Source organism: Chiloscyllium punctatum, chromosome 20, assembly GCF_047496795.1.
Source record: "Chiloscyllium punctatum isolate Juve2018m chromosome 20, sChiPun1.3, whole genome shotgun sequence".
NCBI lineage: Eukaryota > Metazoa > Chordata > Chondrichthyes > Orectolobiformes > Hemiscylliidae > Chiloscyllium > Chiloscyllium punctatum.
Window position 1 is genome coordinate 89,118,053 of NC_092758.1, and position 24,266 is coordinate 89,142,318.

At 43.1% G+C, this 24,266-nt stretch overlaps 1 protein-coding gene across 1 annotated transcript; it reads left to right on the plus strand.

Moving 5' to 3' along the window:
• Window positions 1-4,815: 4,815 nt before the first annotated feature.
• On the plus strand, window positions 4,816-19,160 carry LOC140491834 (cytochrome P450 26B1-like). Its single transcript, XM_072590228.1, has 6 exons — window positions 4,816-4,871; window positions 8,491-8,715; window positions 11,531-11,806; window positions 12,510-12,659; window positions 13,887-14,159; window positions 18,786-19,160. The coding sequence occupies exons 1-6, from the start codon at window positions 4,827-4,829 to the stop codon at window positions 19,158-19,160; spliced, it is 1,344 nt and encodes a 447-aa protein (XP_072446329.1). The 5' UTR covers window positions 4,816-4,826.
• The last annotated feature ends 5,106 nt before the right edge of the window (window positions 19,161-24,266 follow it).

Sequence of the window (24,266 nt, forward strand, 5' to 3'; positions counted from 1 at the left end):
GCTTTACTTTGGTGAAACTAGCATTCAGTTGTGTTTATGAGTGAGTACTGGAGTGCAAGGCTGTCCGTGAAAGGGGGATGACTGAGCTGAACAGGAGAGGTCACTGAGGCATTCCATGATGTGGTTGGCCTTGAGAGGGGGTTTCAGGGCCAGGTCAGCAGAAGTGAAGAATTATGATCCCTTTGTGAGATGTAATGAGATTTAATGATGCAATGGGTTATTAAAGTCTGCGGGAAATTGCTGAGAAATCCAGTAGATCTGTTTTGTTTACAGTTGCTATTTGATTTGTGTTGGGAGGTTTAACACCCCACCCTGTTCCCTGGCCAACATCTCTGTCTCAGGCTTGCTGTGGTGCTCCAGTGAAGCTCAGTGCAAGCTGGAAGAACAGCATCTCAAATTCCTCTTGGGAACTTTTAGAACAAAGAACTTAGAGCATAGAACATTACTGCGCAGTACAGGTCCTTTGTCCCTCGAAGTTGTACCGACCTGTGGAACCAATCTGAAGCCCATCTAACCAACACTATTCCATTATCATCCTAATATTTATCCAGTGACCATTTAAATGCCCTTAATGTCGGCAAGTCTACTACTGTTGCAGGCAGGGCATTCCACACCCCTACTACTCTGAGTAAAGAAACTACCACTGACATCTGTCCTATATCTATCACCCCTCAATTTAAAGCTATGGTCCCTCATGTTAGCCAGCACCATCTGAGGAAAAAGGCTCTCACTGTCCACCCTATCTAATCCTCTGATCATCTTGTATACCACTCGTAAGTCACCTCTCAACCTTCTCTCTAACGAAAACAGTCTCAAATCCCTCAACCTTTCCTCACAAGACCCCCCCTCCATTCCAGGCAACATCCTGGTATATCTCCTCTGAACCCTTTCCAAAGCTTCCACATCCTTCCAATGATGTGGTGATCAGAACTGTACGCAATACTCCAAGTGCAACCGCACCAGAGTTTTGTACAGCTGCAGCATGACCTCATGGCTCCGAAACTCAATCCCTCTACCAATAAAAGCTAACACACCATATGTCTTCTTACAAATCCTATCAATCTGGATGGCAACTTTCAGGGGGTCTATGCACATGGACACTGAGATCTCTCTGCTCATCTATACTATCAAGAACTTACCATTCGCCCAGTACTCTTTATTCCTGTTGCGCCTTTCAAAGTGAATCACCCCACACTTTTCTGCATTAAACTCCATTTGCCACCTCTCAGCCCAGCTCTGCAGCTTATCTACATCCTTCAGCACTATCTACAACTCCACCAACCTTAGTGTCATTCGCAAATTTACTAAACCCTCATCCAGGTCATTTATAAAAATGACAAACAGCAGTGGCCCCAAAACAGATCCTTGCAGGACACTCCAGGATGAACATTTCCCATCAACCACCACCCTTGTCTTCTTACAGCTAGCCAATTTCCGATCCAAAGCACTAATCACCCTCAACCCCATGCCTCCGTATTTTCTGCAATTGCCTACCGTGGGGAACCTTATCAAACATCTTACTGAAATCCATATACACCACATCAACCGCTGTACCCTCATCCACCTGTTTGGTCACCATCTCAAAGAACTCAATAAGGTTTGTGAGGCATGACATACCCTTCACAAAACTGTGTTGATTATCCCTAATCAACTTATTCCTCTCTAGATGATTATAAATCCTATCTCTTCTAATCCTTTCCAACACTTACCCCACAACCGAAGTAAGACTCACTGGTTTATAATTACCAGGGTTGTCTCTATTCCCCATCTTGAACAAAGGGACAACATTTGCTATCCTCCAGTCTTCTGGCACTATTCCTGTAGACAATGATGACATAAAGATCAAAGCCAAAGGCTCTGCAATCTCCTCCCTGGCTTCCCAGAGAATCTAGGGAGGAGATTACAGAGCTTTTGGTTTTGACCTTCTGGACTCAATAACAAGTTCAACAATCTTAAGACTTGAGGCACCTTGCCCTGTGTCTTTACCCCAACCTCCACACACCAAGTCTTGTTATCACTATTATACACCACTATTGTTCACCACTAACAGTCCCCATTAGGAGCTAGTCACCTTTCCAGCCAGATCGTTACCCACTCCTTTGTCTTTCCAACTGTTTTTCTCTCTCTTTGACTCTATTTCCACTGATAGTTTACCTCTTCTCCTTCCCCTCCAAATTCTGCACATAATCCAACAATTTCTCAGCTACCATCAGTTCTGAGGAAGAGTCCCCAGACCTGAAACGTTAACTCTGATTTCTCTTCACAAGTGCTGCCAGACCTGCTGGGCTTTTCCAGCAATTTCTGCTTTTGTGCTGGGAAATGTTTGATCGAAGTCATATTTGACTCAACCTGTACCTGCCACATGTTAATTCTGGGGTTTAGAGTATAAATTGCACTTGCATTAAAGGTTGGATTGCTGTACTGTCATCTGGTAATGTTTATTGTTGCTTGTTCAAAACTGAGCATTCTCGAAGCCTTGTTGTCTGAATACATTGTCTGGATCTCACACCTTATTTACTTTAAAAATAATAAGTTATTACTCCCTGGGCAGATTGTATAAACCTGGCAGTTTGTTATGGCATAACAACATACTGCAAGATGCTTGAAAACAATATATTAATCCACAGAAATAGCATTTTGTGGTCTTGATAACTGATAGATTTTACAGAAGAAAACAGTTTTTTATTGCTCCTTCTGATAAATAATTATCTGGATTGTAATTGGCTTCTCAAAGATAATCTTCGAGTGCAGATCAAATATAAACCACCTCATAGAATCCCAACAGTGTGGAAACAGGCCATTCAGCCCAATAAGACCACGCTGACCCCCTGTCCCCTCCATAGAGTAACCCACTACCCATCCCTGAACATTATGTGCAATTTCCTATGGCCAATTCACATAGCCTGCACATCTTTGGACAGAGGAAGGAAACCAAAGCACACCCACACGGGCAGAATGTGCAAACTCCACACAGAGGGTCACCCAAGGGTGGAATCGAACCCAGGTCCCTGACACTGTGAGGCAGCAGTGCTAACCATTGAGCCACTGTGCCTCCATGCCATGGAAGTTATTTTTTAAAGACAACAGAATAACTGGGAACATATTGAATGATAAATTCATTAAAGTGAGCTCCTCACTACAAGTTTGAACTGCATGGGCAGACCTTACATCATAAAATTGGCCCCTATTGCATTACCTACCATGAATGGTTGAATTACATTCTGTAGTAATGTTAATGTTGATAATATGTAGCTATAATGGTCTTCCTATAATCCATGTGCTTCAGCAATCTGAATGTTTAAAGTTGCCCTCTTACTTGATTTGTATACGTTGATATTTCTGACGTTTTAAATAATCAGAATTGTGTTTAATTTTGCCAACAGACATTGCAATTGCTTTACAAACTAATTCATTCCAGATGAAGAACATTTTTGTTATCTTCACATCTATTGGCAGTACAATGTTTGAGCCTAATCCAAAATGTTTTAAAACCTTTAGCGGTACAACAAGAAGACTTCCAATCAATAAAACTTACGACTTTGAATTCTAAAATTGTCCAATCATGAAAATCACCAGTCCCCAGATGCACTGTACTTTATTTAGTTTGCTCCATGCATGGTTACCCCTTTCCTACAAATGGGGTCTTCAATCGTTATATGCGTTCAGCACATTAGGAAAGATGTGGGGGACATAATAAGGTGCTAGGTAAATGCAAAACCTTTCTCAATAAGAATTAACATTGTGACACATCTTCCATATGGAACCGGATGCTGACTCACAGAAAAACTATACATTGTTCAGTGGGGTCATGGATTCTGGTAAATACGGAACTATTTCTTGTTAAGCACTGTTGCAATCGATGAAAAAATAAAATAGAAACACGCAGTGGTACTTTGAGGAGGGCTATACTCGAAGTCATGGTCTCTAGCTGTACCTAAATGATTGAAATCGACATCGTTTTGATGTTTAGAGTGTCATTTCAAGAAGATCTGATGATTTAATAACATTTTTCTGAGTATTTCCAGTTGCTGAACAAAATGAAGATGAGTAACTAATGTTTTGGCAGCTCTGATGCCAGATTAATTATCTGTCAAGTTGTTTCAATTTATTTTCTATCCTTCCCTGTTTTCCTCATATTTATTTATTGACTCTTTGCAACAAATATTTCTTCAACTTTTGAACTTCCATCTGTCTGAAGCGTCAGAAATATGTCGCGTCTCCCACATGACAGTGTTGTTTTGTAACTGATTTGTGAGAATGGAATGCCATCTCGAGATCGTTGCAGGGAATATGATCGAATTCCGGGTCTCTCAATCTCTCTATAAGAGGATCACACACCATGAGGACAGACGAAGCTCCCCACCCCCACCCCGGCTCCCGGAGTGGGTGGGCAGTGGGAGAACGCGAACGTGGGGTGGGGAGGGTGGCTTAGTGGGGGAGGGGAAGAAATGGCAGTTGGTCATACTCATGTGAAATACCAAACCTCTGAGTATACTTTGATGCCGCTATATATTCCGATTAGTAGTTCATTTTAATTCAAACTACAGTTGGTGATTCAGCATCGGAACACCCTGAAATCCACAAATTGACGTACTTTTGCCCAGTTTTGTTCGCTCCACATAGACTGTAGATCTGCTGCATTCATTGAACATTTTTCACTGAAACATTTGAGCATGGCCTTAGCAGTGCTCTTGACATTGCTGATCAGTCTTTGCATTGTTCTGGCCCCCGTAGCCATCCTTATGAGTGCTTGCATCTATCTCTGGCAACTTCGATGGAATGGAAAGAGAGACAAGAACTGTCAGCTCCCTCTCCCGCCAGGATCTATGGGGTTTCCAATTGTTGGTGAAACATTTCATTGGCTCCTGCAGGTAAGCCAGGTTTCTCATTTTATTCAACTTTATTTGAACGATTTGTTTGTTGGTTGAAGTAACTGTTATATTATGATTGTCCTGTTTTTTTAATTTAGTTCAGTCTGTGTTCGGACGAATGTTACTGATGGCAGGCAGCTCTGGATGTCTGATTATTCTATCTTCACTCTATGAGCTGCCAGAGGAAGTGGTGGAGGCTGGTACAATTGCAACATTTAAAAGGCAACTGGATGGGTAGATGAATAGGAAGGGTTTGGAGGGATGTGGGCGGAAGTGAGTACTGCAGATGCTGGGGATCAGAGTCAAGATTAGAGTGGTGCTGGAGAAGCACAGCAGGTCAGGCAACATCCGAGGAGCAGGAAAAATTGACATTTCAAGCAAAAAGGGCTGATGAAGGGCTTTTGCCCAAAACGTAAATTTTTCCTGCTCCTCGGATGCTGCCTGATCTGCTGTGCTTCTCCAGCACCACACTAATCTTAGAGGGACATGGGCTGGGTGCTGGCAGGTGGGACTAGATTGGGTTGGGATATCTGGTCGGCATGGACAAATTGGACCGAAGGGTCTGTCTCTGTGCTGTACATCTCTATGACTCTGTGATTCTTCCCTGTTACTAAAGGCCCATAATGAACAGTTACAAGCAACTGATTTACAGTATTTACATATCTCAGTGTCAGGTATTATACAGGCATTGAAAAAAAGACTTGCATTTGTATTGCATTTAACACAACCCCGGGGCATCCCAAAACACTTATAGGAGCTGTTAAGACCTTTTGAAACATTTATACGTTTGTGAACATAGAGTGTACAACTGTCAATTTCCACGTAGCAACTTCACAACAAATAGCACTGAGACAATGACAAATAATTAGTGATGCAGATTGATAAATAAATATGCACAGAGCTCTTGGGAAAACTCGCTAACTCCTCTTCGGTTAATGTCATGTCTTTTCTTTTAACGTTTGACAAAAGGGATTCTTACCTTAATTGCAAACAAAAACAGAAGTTGCTGGAAAAGCTCAGCAGGTCTGGCAGTGTCTGTGCAGAGAAATCAGAGTTAATGTTTCCGGTCCAGGGACCCATTCCCAGAACTCTGACTTCTCTCTGCAGATGCTGCCAGACCTGCTGAAATTTTCCAGCAACTTCTGTTTTGTTTCCGATTTACAGCACCCACAGTCCTTAGTTTAGTTTTAATTGCACATCTGTAAGCCTATCCTTCTGAATACAGCGCTCCCATAGAGCTGCATTTAAGCTCAGTGTCTCTAGAGTGAGATTTAGAATCATAATATCCTTACAGTGTGGAAACAGACTGTTATGTCCATTGAGTCCACACTCACCCTCCGAAGAGCATCTATCCTTGAAATCCTGCATTTCCCATGTAGGCTAACCCACATATCCCTGAACACGATGGGCAATTCAGCATGACCTATATTGGACAGTGGGAAGAAACCGGAGCACCCGGAGGAAACCCACATGGACACAGGAAGAATGTGCAAACTCCAAACAGACAATCCCCCGAGGCTGGAATCGAACCCGGGTCCTTGGAGGGGTGAGGCAGCACTGCTAACCACTGAGCTACTGCACCAAGACTTAAACCCACAGCCTTCTGTCTCAAAACGTGAGAGGCTACCAACAGTGAGCAGTAGTTGACCAGAGTCAAGACCAGCATCACATTCTTCCCATATCAACTCTGGCAAAAATGAAGCACACGTGGTTTAAAGGACAGTAATCCTGTTCATCTGGTGCAACACGACGGAGTTGTTTAGTCACACATTGTTTCAGAGTTTTCAGAGTGGCATGTTTGTCAGATTAGATACGACTGCTAAGTACTACTTATAAACACCATTTCTCAGGATGCTTGCTACAAGGCTGCATGCATCAGGATGTGCACATAAATAAAATCAAGTCGCAAGAAAGGTGCATTCGATCAAATGTTATCTGATAATCATTGATTAATACTTGACTGATCACAACTAAAAGAAATTGCAGGTTATAGTCCAGCAGGTTTAGTTGATATCACAAGGTTTCGGAGCGCTGCTCCCTTGTCAGGTGATTCCTGTCCAACACTGGCACCTCCACATCGTGACAGGGGAGAGGGGTAAGGATGAACGGCATTAGTCAACCTCAGTGATTGGGTTTAACGTTCTCTAGCAAATGTCAACATCAGAACCAAGAGTTACACACAAAACTTGCAATGAGGAAAAGAATGAGACATCTTTAAAGAACACAATGTGGTTTCAACTGGAGCTTGTTATGCAATATTTTAGCTTCGCCAAAAGCTTTATGTAAAAACCTACTTCAATTTCTTAAGTGTTCCTTGTGTCAGTTTGCCAACAATTGTTTTCAAAAACACCATAGCAAATTGAAAACAAATGGATTAACATCCATGTTAAAATAACAATAATTTGAGCATATCAAATATCAAATACACCAATATCCCCAGGGAGCAAGTGGTTAAATAGCGAGTCAGGCAAGCAGTGAAGTCAGCTCTGATGAAGAGTTATCTGGACCGGAAACGTTAGCTTGCTCTCTCTCCATGGATGCTGCCTGAACCACTGGGATCTGCAGCATTTATCGTTTTCAGTACAGAACACAATTTGGTTGGTATCAATTGGCCACAGAGTGTCCAAATGATCCTGGGCTCCAGCAGCCTGGCAAACGCCATTGGAGACATCCACCAACACAAGAGAAAGGTACTGGTAGCATAGAAACCTTCCAAAGGTCTGACATGTATCTCTCAGAAGCGGCAGGAGTTGTCAAGTGAAACATGCAAGCAAGGATTTAATTTTGTGAACAATGCCATTTAAAGACCAAATTAATCAAAACCCATTTACTCCAGTAATCTGCTCCTAATACGTAAACAGCACTCTTCAGATCAAAACGCTCTTGCTGTTATTACACTGAGTGTAAAAGACCATCTCGGCTCAGTGAGCAGAGGGAAACCCCTCAAGGAAAGTGAATCTTGACCAAGGTTTAGACCCGTACTTTGTGATTTCTGGATGAGAATATTCGCCTGTTCTCACACTTGGTCTGAGAAAGGGGAAAGTGTGGCAATTAACACTTGTGCCACAAAAGTGCCCAGCAATGATTGTCTCCAATCCCCAAGAGAATGTAACAATCTCCCCTTGATTTTCATTGACCTAAGTTCACTAAAACTCCCACCATGTGCGCACCTATATTGCACAGACTTGCAGTGGCTCACTCCCACCTTCTCAAGGGATTGTATAATCCAACAATGTTCAGATCCTGTAAACAACTGATTAAAAAAACATGTATTGGTTACAGTCCAACGATGCACAGGTTAGGTGGTTTGGCCATGCAGTAATTCCACACAGAGGCCTGGGATGTGCAGATTAAGTGGATTAGTCTTGGTAAATGTGAGGTCACAGGAACAGGATGGAGAGGTGGGTCTCAGTGGACTGCTGTTCAGAGGTTCGGTGCAGACACAATGGGCTAAATAGCCTCTTTCCACACTATAGAGATTCTACGACAATGTTGAATAAATAAAATTCAAAATTTTCAGTTAGAAAGAAGCAAAAAGTTATCTGCATTGCAATGATTGTTACTAAGCAGTTAAGAAAACATTAAAAATGTCATTAAAACATTTCCCTATTCTTTCCAGGGCTCCAGTTTCCATGCCTCTAGAAGGAAACGGCATGGGAATGTGTTCAAGACCCACTTGCTTGGTCGCCCAGTGGTACGTGTCACTGGTGCAGAACATCTACGTCGATTGCTGTTGGAAGAACACAATTTGGTTGGTGTCAGTTGGCCACAGAGTGTCCAAATGATCCTGGGCTCCAGCAGCCTGGCAAACGCCATTGGAGACATCCACCAACACAAGAGAAAGGTACTGGTAGCATAGAAACCTTCCAAAGGTCTAACATGTATCTCTCAGAAGCGGCAGGAGTTGTCAAGTGAAACATGCAAGCAAGGATTTAATTTTGAAAACAATGCCATTTAAAGACCAAATTAATCAAAACCCATTTACTTCAGACTCTTGAGTCAAATGATTTGTTGTCTGACCTTTTCTAAATGTGTGCTTATACTTTTTCCAATCGAAATGAGATTTAAAAGGATGTTTGGGGCAACTTTTTCACGCAGAGGGTGATGTGAGTATGGAATGAGTTGCCAGAGGAAATGGTGGAGGCTGGTACAATTACAACATTTAAAAGGCCTCTGGATGGGTATATAAATAAGAAGGGTTCAGAAGGATATGGGCCAAATGCTGGCAAATGAGACTAAATTAATTTAGGATATCTGATTGGCATGGACGAGTTGGACGGAAGAGTCTGTTTCCATGTTGCACATCTCTTTGGCTCTATGACCATTATAAGTGTAAATTTGTCTTACTCCCCCTCTTACATTTTCTGGTCTTCAATTTCTTGTTGCATTTCAGGCCCACGTTCCTGAGCATTGGGCATGTGATGTGGAAGGAGGTGGACAGTCTTCCCCTTGGGAGTACTCCAGTCCCTGGCCAAGAGTCAAGAACCATTCAGACAGTAGATGGAGGCTGGATACTCTGTGAGAGTTAGGGCTCTGGGTTTTAGGGGGTGGGTAAAGGGGGACTGTGTGGCTCACACACTCTCCTCAACGCACACACACTCACCGCACACACATACTCGCACACATTCTCTCACACTCACGCATTCACACACTCACCCAGGCATACTCTCACACCTTTCTTGAAGAAGGGCTCATGCCCGAAACGTCGATTCTCCTGTTCCTCGGATGCTGCCTAACCTGTTGCGCTTTTCCAGCAACACATTTTCAGCTCTGATCTCCAGCATCTGCAGTCCTCACTTTCTCCTCCTTTATACTCTCACACACTCTCATACAGACACACACACATACACACACACACACCTCCAACCCATGCCTCAGACTGAATAAACATATGGATCTTTGCTACGAGCTATTTTTCAACTTATTTGTTGTTTCTATCATTGAGGTCAGAGATGGATGGTCTATCAGGTCTCATTCATTACTTGAGGTTTAGTAGCTGTTTGCTCCAGCTTCACTGGATTTGTAGGCACAGGCATTGCTATAGCCTTGGAATCACATGCAAGTCACATATCTTTCCCTCAGGGACATTATTGGACATATCTTGTTCAAAGCAAACTTTGACATATTGCTTGGTTGCATTGTAAACCCTGGAATCCCCCCCCCCCCCCCCCCCCCCCCCGGTATGCTGGTCTGGGGTTCTGGATTACCAGTCTAGTGATACCACCATGACCCCACACCTTCCCACGTTCTGTGATCCAAGGCACCTGTAGACAAGGATTCTAACTGGCATAATAATATCTAGAATATCTTGTGTATCTCACTTGAACTAATCTGTTGAGCTTTCTGCCTGTCCAATTTGATTTCCCTACAGTTTGTAAACATTCAGTTGTCAGAAATGACTTGCTTTTTATGCAGAAGGGGACTATTGCAGATTCTGGGATACAGAAACCAAATGGAAAATATGCAAATACTCAATAGTCCAGACAGGATGTGTGAAAAGTGAGGGTTGATTTAAAGCAATTGTCCTGAAAGATTGGATATGATTTTCTCTCCACTTCTTAAACCTTGCTGTCAATCTGATCTTTGACAGATGGAAGTTACATTTCTTTTAATATCGAGATGAAATTTTGTGGCTGGAACTGAAGGAATTTGCCTGTCTTTATTGTCAATGTAGCAGTAAGACTATACAGTCTACTCTAATACTCACCACCTGGAGAATTAAACAATGATGCTTCATTTGTGCTGTTAGTTAGCATGACTGACTTGTTTGAACAGCAATGGTGTCAGGGGACTCTTATGATATTGTGGATGCGTTCCTTTCTCCAAGCCTAAAAGAGCTATGTTCAAATCCCACATAGCCCCAGAGGGTGTGATATTATATGTCCAAATGGGTTGATGACAAATAGTTAGAACTGGGGTTTGTGATATTCTCCTGTTCCTTGGATGCTGCCTGACCTGCTGCGCTTTTCCAGCAACACATTTTCAGCTCTGACTGCAGATATTATCCAAGGTGAGTTAACTCCCACTATGTTCATTTAGATGGGACCATTATAAAACATATTTTGCAGTGTATGAGAATGGTGCATTTACCACAGGTTTGCATGTAGTTTTCACCTCCTGTCTAGTAGCGGCTATTCATAGGAATAGTGGGATTTCAGACTCTGGATAAGTAATTATAAAAGTGAGAGTATTGTTCAATGATAATTATTGTTTGAAAACCTGATCTATAAGATACACCTTCCCATATCCTTGAATTTTTTTGTATGGTCATAAGACAGTAGTTTACTTAAATACCATGTAATCTAGTGGTTTATACAATATCAGTGATTTATACAACAGATTTTCTATGAATTGCTAGCTCCTAATCTGCTGAATATTCCTCAATCCAAACTGTCATGAGGTCAGCCAGGTGGATCTCATAGAATCTGAGTTCCCTGACTGGGGCTGTTAACCTGGTCCAACCAGGGAGCCCCAGCTGACAGATAGAAACAGTAGCGTAAGGGGTTCTGCTCACTCTGAGAGCTGGCTCTGAGGGAATTGGATCAGTGTCATGTACTGTGCACGTGTAAACAAAGGGGGACTTGGTGACAGGATACCGGCCTTTGTGAAGTTATTTAACAAGCCATGCCCCTTCAACATCGTTTCTTTTTTGTTGGCAGGTCTATGCACAGCTTTTCAGCCATTCTGCTTTAGAGAGTTACGTGCCACGAATCAGGCAGGTGGTGATGGAGACAGTGAGAGAGTGGTGTGCCAGGGAAGGACCTATCAGTGTTTATGCAGAAAGCAGGAAGCTCACCTTCAGGATAGCTGTGTCTGTTCTGCTGGGATCCTCACCGGGTGAGGAGAAGATGATTGATCTACTCACCACCTTCGAGCAACTCACGAAAAACATGTTCTCCTTGCCCCTGGATATCCCGGGGTCTGGTTACAGAAAGGTACACTTTATTCTAACTGCACTCTCCCATGAGTCGGGCGGTGTTGCTGAGGGACGTCTTAAATACTGTGCAAATTCATAATGTTCTTCCTGTCATGTTAATAATCTCAGTCAAAACTTTTCTCACTTGAGAATGTTTAAGTTTTTAAAAAAAGTTTTGAGATTTACATATGAAAGAACTGAAACCAACAAGGTCATTCTAAAAGATGAGAAATTTAACAAATAATCCAGGTCTTTTTCAATATATAATTCCAGTTACATCACACTGTACACTTTTGCTATAAATTCTGTGTCTTACAATCTTATTCTCCACAAATGCCTGATGAAGGAGCAGCACTCTGAAAGCCAGTGCTTCCAAGTAAACCTGTTGGACTATAACCTGGTGTTGTGTGATTTTTATCTCCCTTCTTATTGACTCCTTAGGTGTACTTACCCCACACAGATTACAGAGGTTCAAAAACGGAGCTCACCACCACCTCCTCAAGAGGTGAACAATAAATGTTGGCCCAGCCATCAATGTCTACATCCTGTAGATAGTTAATTGAACAAGTTAAAAATGATAATAAACCCTCTAACTGATAAAACATTCCAATGTTAGCTTCAGGAGTCAGTAACTAAGATCATCAATGGCCACCTAACCACAGAATACAGGAGGCAAAGAGTCAATAAAATATATAAATTGATGAATCCTTCTCTTCCTCCAGGGTATACAAGCTCGGGACAGGTTGCATGAATATTTTGGGAAGGTCATTGAAGATATGCTCCAGTCTGATGCTGAATATTCAACAGCACTTGGCATTCTGATACAGAGCAGCAAAGACCATGGGATGGGTATGAGCATGCAGGAACTGAAGGTAAAGATCAGTGAACGTACAATCCAAAGATCAGGTTCTGGTCATTTTTGTTTTGTGAGGGGTTGTGGAGAAATAGAGATCATCAAGGTCAGCGTTTCAGAGCGCAGAAACAGAGCCAGGTCAGAGTTAAGAATTCCCAGATCAAGCGGAAATATAGCATTCCCACCTAACCTCCACCTGGCCCTTTCAGCTCTGTCACACTTTTAAACGTAACTGAAATTCAAAACAACAACACTTCATGTGTGAAATAAAAATAAAACATGCTGGAGATACTCAGCAGGTCTGGCAGCATCTGTGGAGAATCATAGCATCACAGAGTTGTGCAGCATGGAAACAGACCCTTTGGTCCAACCAAATATCCTAAATTAATCTAGTCCCCATTTGCCAGCATTTGGCCCATCTCCCTCTAAACCCTTCCTATTCATATACCCATCCAGACACCTTTTAAATGCTGCAATTGTACCAGCCTCTACCACTTCGTCAGGCAGCTCCTTCCATACACACACCACCATGAAGGTGGTCTCTATTAAATCTTTCTCCTCTCACCTTAAACATATGCCTTCTAACTTTGGACTCCCCCATCCTGGGGAAAAGATCTTGGCTGTTTACCCTATCCATGCCCTTCATAATTTTATCAACCTCTATAAGGTCCCCCCTCAGCCTCTGACGCTCCAGGGAAAACAGCCCCAGCCTATTTAACCTCTCCCTATAGCTCAAACCCTAGAGTTAACGTTTTGGTTTTGGGTCCAGTGACTCCTCTTCAGAACTGTCCAATTCAGATTTACCTCTGTTTAAATTATCTGTGAATATGAGAAGCACTTAAGAGTTAATTTAATCCTGTCTGGAGCTCTGGTTTGTTCCCCATACTGTAAAGGGAATGGGAATTTATACAAGTCTTCCTGAACTAACTGTTTTAATAGTAGCAGCCGAGTGATAAGAAAAAAACACCAATTGCAGGAGAAACTCAGCAGGTATCTATGGAGAGAGAAAGACACATGTTTTGAGTCCAGTATGACTTAGAAATCTGAAAAAGGGTCGCCGGACTCAGTTAACTGTGCTTTCTCTCTCCACAGATACCTGCTGAATTCTCCAGCAGTTGCTGTTCTCGTTTTCAGGTCTTCAGAATCCGCAGTTTTGCTTTATTTACCAGGCTAGTCTGCTGATGCCTCACAGTTTCTCGAGCTGCCCTCTTTGCGCTGACAGACAGAGTGGATTATTTCCTTACAGGAGGCAATGGTGGAACTAATGTTTGCGGCGTGTGCTACAACAGCCAGTGCGTGTACCTCCCTTGTCCTGCAGCTACTGAAGAATCCAGAGGTCCTTACCAAGTTGAGGACGGATCTGCAGATCAAAGGATTCCAGTCTGGAAGTGCAACACCACTGCGTCTTAGTGACTTCTGTCATCTACGGTACCTGGACAATGTCATCAAGGAAGTGCTGAGGCTACAGCCCCCTGTGTCAGGGGGATATCGGGTGGCACTGCAGACCTTTGAGCTGGGAGTAAGTTGATTTGTTTTAAATTCCACTACATTTCTTGTTTAATTACAAGTGTCATCTGTTGGGGAAATTATGCCGATTTTTATCTGATAATTCCCCTGTGAAATGGCTTAGAGTGTTCCATTTTTTGTGCTTTGGTCACGCAGATTTAACTGCTAAAGGAAAGCATAATTTCTCGAAGTGTTTTTTTAATCTGGTACTCACCAGGACATTGACAGGAATTGGACATGTGATGAACAGAGACTTACTTTCGCAATTACTTCCCCAGTGGTTGATATGTACTATATTTCTGGCTCCACCAAAGTTTGGAGATTGATTCTGTCTAATGCTACTGACATACAATATTGCACCATTGGCCCTAAGTATAGCTAAGGTCTGTAGGTTACAGATCTTAAACAGCTTGTAATATGTACAGTTGCAACACTGTTTATTACCAATAGATGTCACCATTCATGTTTGCTGGTCATTTTCAAAATTTAGTAAAATTACAAATTCAATTGGACTCACTCTCTTCAAGACTTACATTTTGATCAATATCAAAGATAGACCATGTATAGAAAGAGGGTGTGCAAAAGGCCTTGGAAGAAAGTTGGGAGTGATACATTATGATGATGCTGTGTCTATAAGAGGTGTATTTTGTCCTTTTTTAAAGAGGTTGCACAAAAGGTACTGAGCTGCCTGTGGCATTGGGGGTTGTTTTACAGTTGGAACAATAGAGGCAGCCTGGCTGGGTGTGGCTTGCTCTCGCAGACCAGGATTTTGAGTTTATTTTAGCTTTTCAATTCAATAGAAGCAGCTGGAGTCTTGAAGAAGTAAAAGCTATTGATTGCATCTCTCTTGGTTAGAAGCTGGGGTTTCTCTTTGTACTGTAGGCATTGCAAATGAGAAAATCTGTTTTTCTGAATTTGCCTTTTTGCCAAGAGCTGAGTTCATGGATGTTATTGTATAAGAACAGTTAATTAGTAATAGTTACTGTATCCATTATTCTGTTAAGTTTTCCAATAGAGGTGTTACTCTAACTTCTTTCATTTGTTGTATTTTAACTGTAGTGTTTGAAGAAATTGTGTTTCATTCAATGTCGAGTGGATTAACCAGTCAGATTCTATCTGGGACACAGTGCCTTTGCCTTTAAAATAAGAAAAAGGTGGGATCTAGGCTACCTTCTTAAAATATTTTGACGCTGTCTGGTCTGGCCCATAACAATATTAAATCCTATTCAAATCTGTATTTATAAGCTGCATTTAGCTATGTTTTGAATAAATTAACAAGTCATAACCAGGTAAATTTAATAACAACAATTTTCTAGAAATGGAATATTAGATTAATTGTTTCATGTAATTGAAACATACAGATTTCCAATATTGGAGTAACTAATTCAGACTCAAGAACCAATCAAACAAAACCAGGGATATGCAAATGTGATCTGATCGATTAGGCCTGTACAATAACGTAACCACATAGTTACTTTAGAGTTCATATGCATTCATTCCTGGCAATATGTGGCAAAGGTCTGGCCTATGCCCTGAGTCTGCACTGCTGCAATCACCCAAACCATCTTCCAGTTCGAAGATGGGCCGTAACCGAAAAAGGTGCTCTCTGTATAAAGCTCTAGATAAAGGGAGGAAGAGTGTACTTAATTCTGCTCTCATTCTGATCGCCATCTTTGTGTGTGGCTACATCAAGCTGTGCATTGACACAACCACTAAGTGTCACTACATACTGACCCCAGCATTATGAAGGATTGGCCTGGCCTCGCTACTGTGGAATGCACCAAGTGGTTGAACTGTTCTGTATCAGCTGTCCCTCCTGGAGAAATTTGTGAAAGCATACACCTTTGACCACTAGTCCATCAGGAAGTGGTCAGCACGCAGTGTCCTTGAGACCCTTCGGGAAAAGGAGAGGGCAGATCCTGTTGTGTTGTTCCCTGAGCAGACTGTCAAAGTCACTTGGCAGAACGCCTCATCACCAGAACTTTCCAACAAGCACCAAGGCATCGCTTGGCTGGTGGTGTGAAAGGCACTGTCTGTAAGATCCTTCATGTACACCCCGTCAGGCTGCGCCACTGCAGGCTGCCCTCAAAGCAGCTGTGTGTGGGGGCATTGAGACCGTTACACATCTCCTTCTGGAATGTGCCTTTGTAAAGGAAGTCTGGAGAGAGAGATGCAGTGGGTTGTGTTGAGGTTCGTCCTGAGCAGCACGTGACATGGGACTCTGTGCTCCACAGTCCATTCCCCCGGACATATGCCGCGACAAACATCAACTGCACCTGAAGGACCATCAGCTCAATGAGAGACGCTCTTTGATCTGCCCGAAACCTGTAGGTCTTCCAGAACAAGGAGTTGGCCCTGACTGAGTGTTGCAGACTGGCACATTCCAAGGTCCAGAATTACAAACTGTGGGGCACACTAAAGCTTGGAGTAGCAACCGCCAAGGCACAAGGGGGAAAGACCAACGTCTGAGGGCTTCCTGCTGAAGGTGTATGGGGGTCTGTTCAGTTATTGGACTCTCCCAGTGCCTCCAATGCATATAAATAGTCTTGTCTAAGAAAGAGATGCCTTGTGTATATTTTCCAAATATAAAGACTGTACAGAATCAAACTGCTCTAGTGAATATGTGAGTACATAAATATTTTTTTTGAATAGAATATATTTCAAATAAAAAAAGTTCATGACAATGTGGAATATCTAGCTGAGCCAGCACCACAGAGGCTTGCACTGACTGGCCTGTAACTTCCTAGTATATCCCATCCTCAATTTTGTAGCGATGGGACAGTGTTAGCAATCCTCTGGTCCTCTGGCATCTCACTAGTGGCCAGTGAGGATTTGAAAATTACAGTCACAGCACTGATACATTGTCCCCACCTCACCAAACCAGCCTGGGGAGGGAAGGGTACATCTCACACGGTACCTTCTCTACCAATCAAAGTCCACTTGCCATCCAATCAGTGATCTCTTTCCCTGCATAGAAATGTTGCTTCCTATGGGATTTCTTGTGAATTGTTCTGATGAGTGCAAGATGGAAAGGTTCACCAAAGTGTGTTAATTTTCAGCAATACCCCTGGATGTTAAAGGCACTATCAAATGCAAGTTGTTGTTATTGTGTTACACAGGTGACTGAAGCTGGGGTTTAGGCACAATTTGGTTATTTAGAAAAACTGGAGCTTTAATTTGTGTTCAATCTACCTCGTTCCTTGCCTATTTTGTTGATGTCCTCCTGCAGACTATCGCTATCTTCCTCACTGTTTGCTCCACAGCAATTTTTGTGTCATCCGTGAACTTCTTGATCATACCTCCTACATTTCATTCCAAATCATTAATGTACCCCACAAGCAGTCAGGGACCCAGAACGGAGCCCTGTGAAACCCCACTGGAAATAGACATCCAGAGTTATCCCTGTGCCATCACCCTCTCAGAGGCAGTACATGAGAGGCTATCCATGTTTGAGGCAGTCTGAGAAAACGTGGCCAGGTTGACTTTTCCTTCATTCACCATCTTTGTTTGGTTGCCTCAGTAACGTCATGAAGTACATGGCAGTTTAGATTCCCTACAGTGTGGAAACAGCCCTTCGGCCCAACCAGTCCACTCCGACCCTCCCAAGAGTAACCCACCCAGACCCATTCCCTCTGACTGCTGCACCAAACACTACTGGCAATTTACCATGGCCGATTCATGTGACCTACACATCTTTGGACTGTGGGAGAAAACCGGAGCACCTGGAGGAAACCCACACTGACCTGGGGAGAATGTGCAAACTCCACACAGACAGTTACCCAAGGCTGGAATCGAACCTGGGATCCTGGTGCTGTGAGGCAGGAGTGCTAACCACTGAGCCACTGTGCCGTCCTAGTAAACCAAAATGATATCATTCTATTAACTCCACCCAGTGTCTCCAATATCCTCCTTCATAATTTTTCATCATAGTGTGACTTTTTATGAAGTCATTCATGGGATGAGGGTGTCTATGGCTCGGCCTAACTTATTACCCATCCCTATTTGGCCAGAGGGCAGTTAAGAGTCAACCCTATTTTTGTGGGGCCGAAGTCACATGTAGAACATAGTACAGGCCCTTCAGCCCTCGATGTTGCACCAACCTATGGAACCAATCTGAAGCCCATCTAATCTACACGATTCCATTATCATCCATATGTTTATCCAATGACCATTTAAATGTCCTTAAAGTTAGTGTTTCTACTCCTGTTGCATATCTATGCCTCTCATGAGTTTATAAACTTCCATAAGGTCACCTCTCAACCTTCCACGCTCCAGTCAAAAAACATCCCAGCCTGTCCAGTCTTTCTTTACAACTCAAACCTTCCACACCCGGCAACATCCTGATAAATCTCTTCTGAACCTCTTATCCCAGCGTATGAAACATGGAGAGATTGGACCTTTTATCCAGTACTCAGACCCATATCCATCATCAGGGATTGGAGTCTGCAGTCACCACTGGTTTCAGAGTTATTATGTAATGCACAATCACATGGTGTCCTTTTCAAAATATGTCAATGGATTTCTCACAAAAGGATTCAATGAACAAAGGAGGCAATGATGACAATTTTGTGGGTGTGAGAGAGAGAGATATAAAGAATTGCTCTGCTATATAACTATATCAATGTGTTCTATCCATTAGGGCTGGCAGATTCCCAAAGGATGGAGTGTCATGTACAGCATTCAAGACACACATAACACCGCCCCTATATTTCAACAGCCCGACATATTCGATCCGGACAGATTTGCTAATGATCTAACAAAGGGCAAGGAGGCGCGCTTTCACTATTTGCCGTTTGGTGGAGGTGTTCGGCGTTGTCTTGGGAAAGAGCTTGCCAAACTCATCCTCAAAGTCTTTGCCATTGAGTTAGCCACTGGCAGCCACTGGCAGCTGGCCACTCGAACACTCCCCAAGATGCTGATGGTGCCAGTGGCTCACCCGAGCGATGGGCTGAAAGTGCAGTTTTCAGCTCAGTTCTCTAACAACACTCCAGCTGCCGAGGTTCATTTGGAATAGGTCACCTCACAATCGAAGCTGCAATATATTTATCTTATAGTTATTTATCATTTATATCCAATAACGTGACAGCTACTTTTGAGTTAATAGTTCAATTTGTTGGCAGCATTTAAATTTCAGTCAGATTCACAGATGTTGAGTGATTTATTCAGAGCACATTTTGGATAATATATCATTCATGTTAGCTCACTGCAGCAAATCACACCATGGCCATGGAATTTATATGATAAAGACATGAATCTTTTCCTGTGGGGAGAAAAGCTTTTCCTATAGATCCAGGGTCAATATGGAGCACTCCCAGGTCAGAAAGATGCCAAGGTAAATGCAGAGTATAGGTGCCCAGCCCTTTCTCATGTACTTGTGTTTACACATTCCATATAGTACCCCATTGAACAAAGTGACCTTTGAATTTCAGACATCAGCCAGTCTCAGAAATTGATAATGTGAACTTTGTGCAAAATTATGTAGAGTTCTGAGCCCCACGTGGCTAGATTAGGTCATAGAATCCCCACAGTGCAAAAGTAGGCCATTTGACACATTGAGTCCACACTAACCCTCTGAAAACCACTCCATTCCAACACTAACCCTGCATTTCCCATGGCTAACCCACATGTCCCTGGATACTATATCATGACCAATCTAGCTGACATGTACATCTTTGGACAGTGGGAAGAAACCAGAGCACCCAGACCCGGGGTGAATGTGCAAACTCTACACAGACAGTGACCTGAGGTGGGAGTTGAACCCAGGTCCCTGGTGCTGTGAGGCAGCAGTACTAACCTCTGAGCCATTGCACCGCCTTCATTCTACAGAATCGGTTTTGTTCATCCTTTTCTGCGAGTTGGTTAATACCCCCACTGACAGCAATGTACTCCGTGTCTCAATCTGTGAAGTTAGCCAGGGTACAGGAAGAATTAAAAGTTCTTGAAACCTCGCATTCCATTTGACATTATACTGTGTGTCTCCATCTATCACACGAACGGTAGGTGTGTTACATACAAGAAACCTACAGAACTGGAGATAGGTATTTCCTTTGGCACTGCAGAGCAAAGTGAATTGATAGGTATTGATATTAGATTACACTGGGTACCCATGCTGCCTGTAGCAGACACATGTTGCCTGTTGGCCCATCTTGAATAGATTTTCTACATTTATGTTTTCGTGATGCTAATTTATTTAAGAAGATTAAAGGATTTTTACATGCATGATTCTCGTCTCATTGCTTGAGTATAGAACACTTAACAATGTCAAATTGAAAGTAACTGAACAACGTAGAATAGAATCCTTACAGTGTAGAAACAGGCCCTTTGGCCCAACAAGTCCACACCGACCCTCCAGAATGTAACCAACTGAGACCCATTCCCCTAACTAATGCACCTAATCGCCACATGGGAAATTTAGCATGGCCAGTTCACCTAACCTGCACTTCTTTGGACTGTGGGAGACAACCAAAGCACCTGGAGAGAATATGTAAACTCCACACAGACAGTCACCTGAGGCTGGAATCAAACCCAGGTCCATGGTGCTGTGAGTCAGCAGTACTCACCACTGAGCCACCACATCTTCGTAGAGAAAGGCAAAATAAACAAGAGAAATGTCTATTTCCACCACTGTTGCTCAATTCTTCACCAGTTCTATGTTACTGAAATTCACATGGATGAACTATATCACTGCCTGGTTTAGCGTCATCTGCTGGAATTAAAGATCAATAGTCTTCCTCATCCATATTAATTAGCAGAGTGCAAAGCAAGGAGACCCTTACAAGGGATAGCAGTGCAGTTCAGTCAAGACAATTATGTGAAAAAGTGGTCCTGATGCTGCAAATCTCTCTTTTCTATACAGGAAGGAGATTGTTTCTAAATTAATCAATAGAAAAGCACTGTCATTATTATGTTTCCTGGTTTATACAGGTGAGTATAGCCTGATTTTATCTATATTATTTTCCGTCTATGCACTCAGTCAATCCTTACACAATCTCTGTACTTTCAACACATCCCACAGTCATTCCTTTCACTTCATAAACTCTTGTATGTCCTCCATGCACCTTGCAGCAGTCAATCACATATCCACATAAGCCTTTTGCATCTTGGAACCCAAATACCCTCATGTAGGCCATACACCCAGAACTTCCACACAATGGTTCCATATTTAAGTGATTATTATATTACATCACATGCCTCATCTACTCAGACACACTTCTATCACTCAGTACATCCAGTTTATAGGTTCCTTGGCCCTTGTATATTCTCTCTAACCCATCTATTCACTTGTACGACTCCCAAGCTCCCCTTTACATTCTATGTCCTCTACCCATATCCAACATACTCTTATAACCTCCATTCACTTAACATATTGCTACACAGACTGTCAAATAAAAGCATCACACTACAGATGCTGGAAATCTAACGAACAGAAATTACTAGAGAAACTCAGCAGGTCTGGCAGTGTCTGTGGAGAGAAAACAACATTAAGGTTTGTGAAGGTTTGTAGCTCATGTTGAGGTTTAGGGTGTAGGTTTGCTCGCTGAGCTGTAGGTTTGATATCCAGATGTTTCATTACCTAACTCGGTAACATCATCATTGGCGACCTCCAAGTGAAGCGAAGCTGTTGTCTCCTGCTTTCTATTTATATGTTTGTCCTGGATGGAGTTCCTGGGGCTTGTGGTGATGTCATTTCCTGTTTGTTTTCTGAGGGGTTGATAGATGGTATCTAGATCTATGTGTTTGTTTATGGCGTTGTGATTGGAGTGCCAGGCCTCTAGGAATTCTCTGGCATGTCTTTGCATGTCAGACAAACATATAAATAGAAAGCAGGAGACAACAGCTTCACTTCACTTGGAGGTCACCACTGATGATGTTACCAAGCCAGGTAATGAAACATCTGGATATCAAACTACTACTAAGACTTTATAAAGCTCTGGTTAGGCCCCATTTGGAGTACTGTGTCCAGTTTTTGTCCCCACACCTCAGGAAGGACATACTGGCACTGGAACGTGTCCAGCGGAGATTCTCATGGATGATCCCTGGAATGACAGGTCTAGCATATGAGGAACGGCTGAGGATACTGGGATTGTATTCGTTGGAGTTTAGAAGATTAAGGGGAGATCTAATAGAGACGTACAAAATAATACATGGCTTTGAAAAGGTGGATGCTAGAAAATTGTTTCTGTTAGGCGAGGAGACTAGGTCCCGTGGACACAGCCTTAGAATTAGAGGGGGTCATTTCAGAACGGAAATGCGGAGACATTTCTTCAGCCAGAGAATGGTGGGCCTGTGGAATTCATTGCCACGGAGTGCAGTGGAAGCCGGGATGCTAAATGTCTTCAAGGCCGAGATTGATAGGTTCTTGTTGTCTAGAGGAATTAAGGGCTACGGGGAGAGTGCTGGCAAGTGGAGCTGAAAAGCGCATCAGCCATGATTGAATGACGGAGTGGACTCGATGGGCCGAATGGCCTTACTTCCACTCCTATGTCTTATGGTCTTATGGTCTTAAACCTACAGCTCAGTGAGCAAACCTACACCCCACAAAGTTAAGGATTTGAGTTTACAACTCTTCAGACCCAACAGGAGCTCACAAAATGCTCATTTTTATGCTGATCACAGAGGGGCAGAGGGAGGGACAGATTGTGACGTGCCCAGTCCTAATGTTGGTGTCACTTCTGTTCCCTCCATTGAAATGACCCCGAGCTCTCAGTTGCTTGCCATTTCAATGAACCCACTTGCCATCATGAGAACATTTCTGTCCTTGGCCTGTGAAGTGCTTCAATGAATCACAACACGAGCTGGGGAAGCAACAGTTAAGCACTTTACAGCTTCTCGGACTCAATATTGAATTCCACGAATCCACCATACAACCTTTGTCCTCCATTTTTCTTATATCCCCCATCTCTGCCCTGTTGGCTTTGCTCTCACAGAGAAACTCCATTTCCTCCTTTTCACACCCATCATTTACACCTATTTTACATCACTATCTCTCCTTACCGCCATTAGCACTGCCTTTATCTTATGATCAGGACGCCATCACAATCTGTTCCACTTGCTCCTCCTCTCCTTCTGTCTACAGAGTAAAAACTATCATTTTCCAACTCCTCTCAGTTCGGAAGAGTCACACTGGATTTGAAACATTAACTCTGTTTCTCTCTTCACTGATGCTGTAAAACCTGTGGAGTTTTTATTGATGCTTGTACATTTGTAGCCCTAAAGATGGAGACTCCAGAACAAGTCACATCCCAAACTAAGTTATTCTGGTGTATCTAGTCGACTGGATTACTCGCTTACAGTGTGGAAAATAGCCCAGGTCACCACCAATGCTATCAAGCAGCACCTATTGGAGTTGGGATCCATCAGGTTCACTAAGTTCCAAAACTTATTATAGCATTGGTCCAATGCACACAATAGCTGAAGATAAGGTGAGAGTGAATGCCCTTAATATCAACATAGCATTTGACTAAATACAGCATCAGGCACCCTGGTAAAAAGAAAGGAGATCCTCTATAATAATGAGAACGATTGTCTAAGGCGTGCTTGGCAGGTTTGCTTGTTGTTCTTAGATTAGATTACTTAGAGTGTGGAAACAGGCCCTTCGGCCCAACAAGTCCACGCTGACCCACAACCCACCCATACCCCTACCCCTACATTTACCCCTTACCTAACACTACGGGCAATTTAGCATGGCCAATTCACCTCCAATCCCTCTGCTCCAATCCCAACCTCACCATCAAGCCAGCGGATAAAGGGGGCGCAGTGGTAGTCTGGCGCACTAACCTCGACACCGCTGAAGCCAAACAATGGCAACCTCTTCCTACTGCCCCCTCGACCATGGCCCCACCCCCAATCACCAAACCATCATCTCCCAGACCATACAGAACCTCATCACCTCAGGAGATCTCCCACCCACAGCTTCCAACCTCATAGTCCTGGAACCCCGCACTGCCCGGTTCTACCTCCTTCCCAAGATCCACAAGCCTGACCACCCTGGCCGACCCATTGTCTCAGCATGCTCCTGCCCCACTGAACTCATCTCTACCTACCTTGACACTGTCCTATCCCCCCTAGTCCGGGAACTCCCCACATACGTTCGAGACACCACCCACGCCCTCCACCTCCT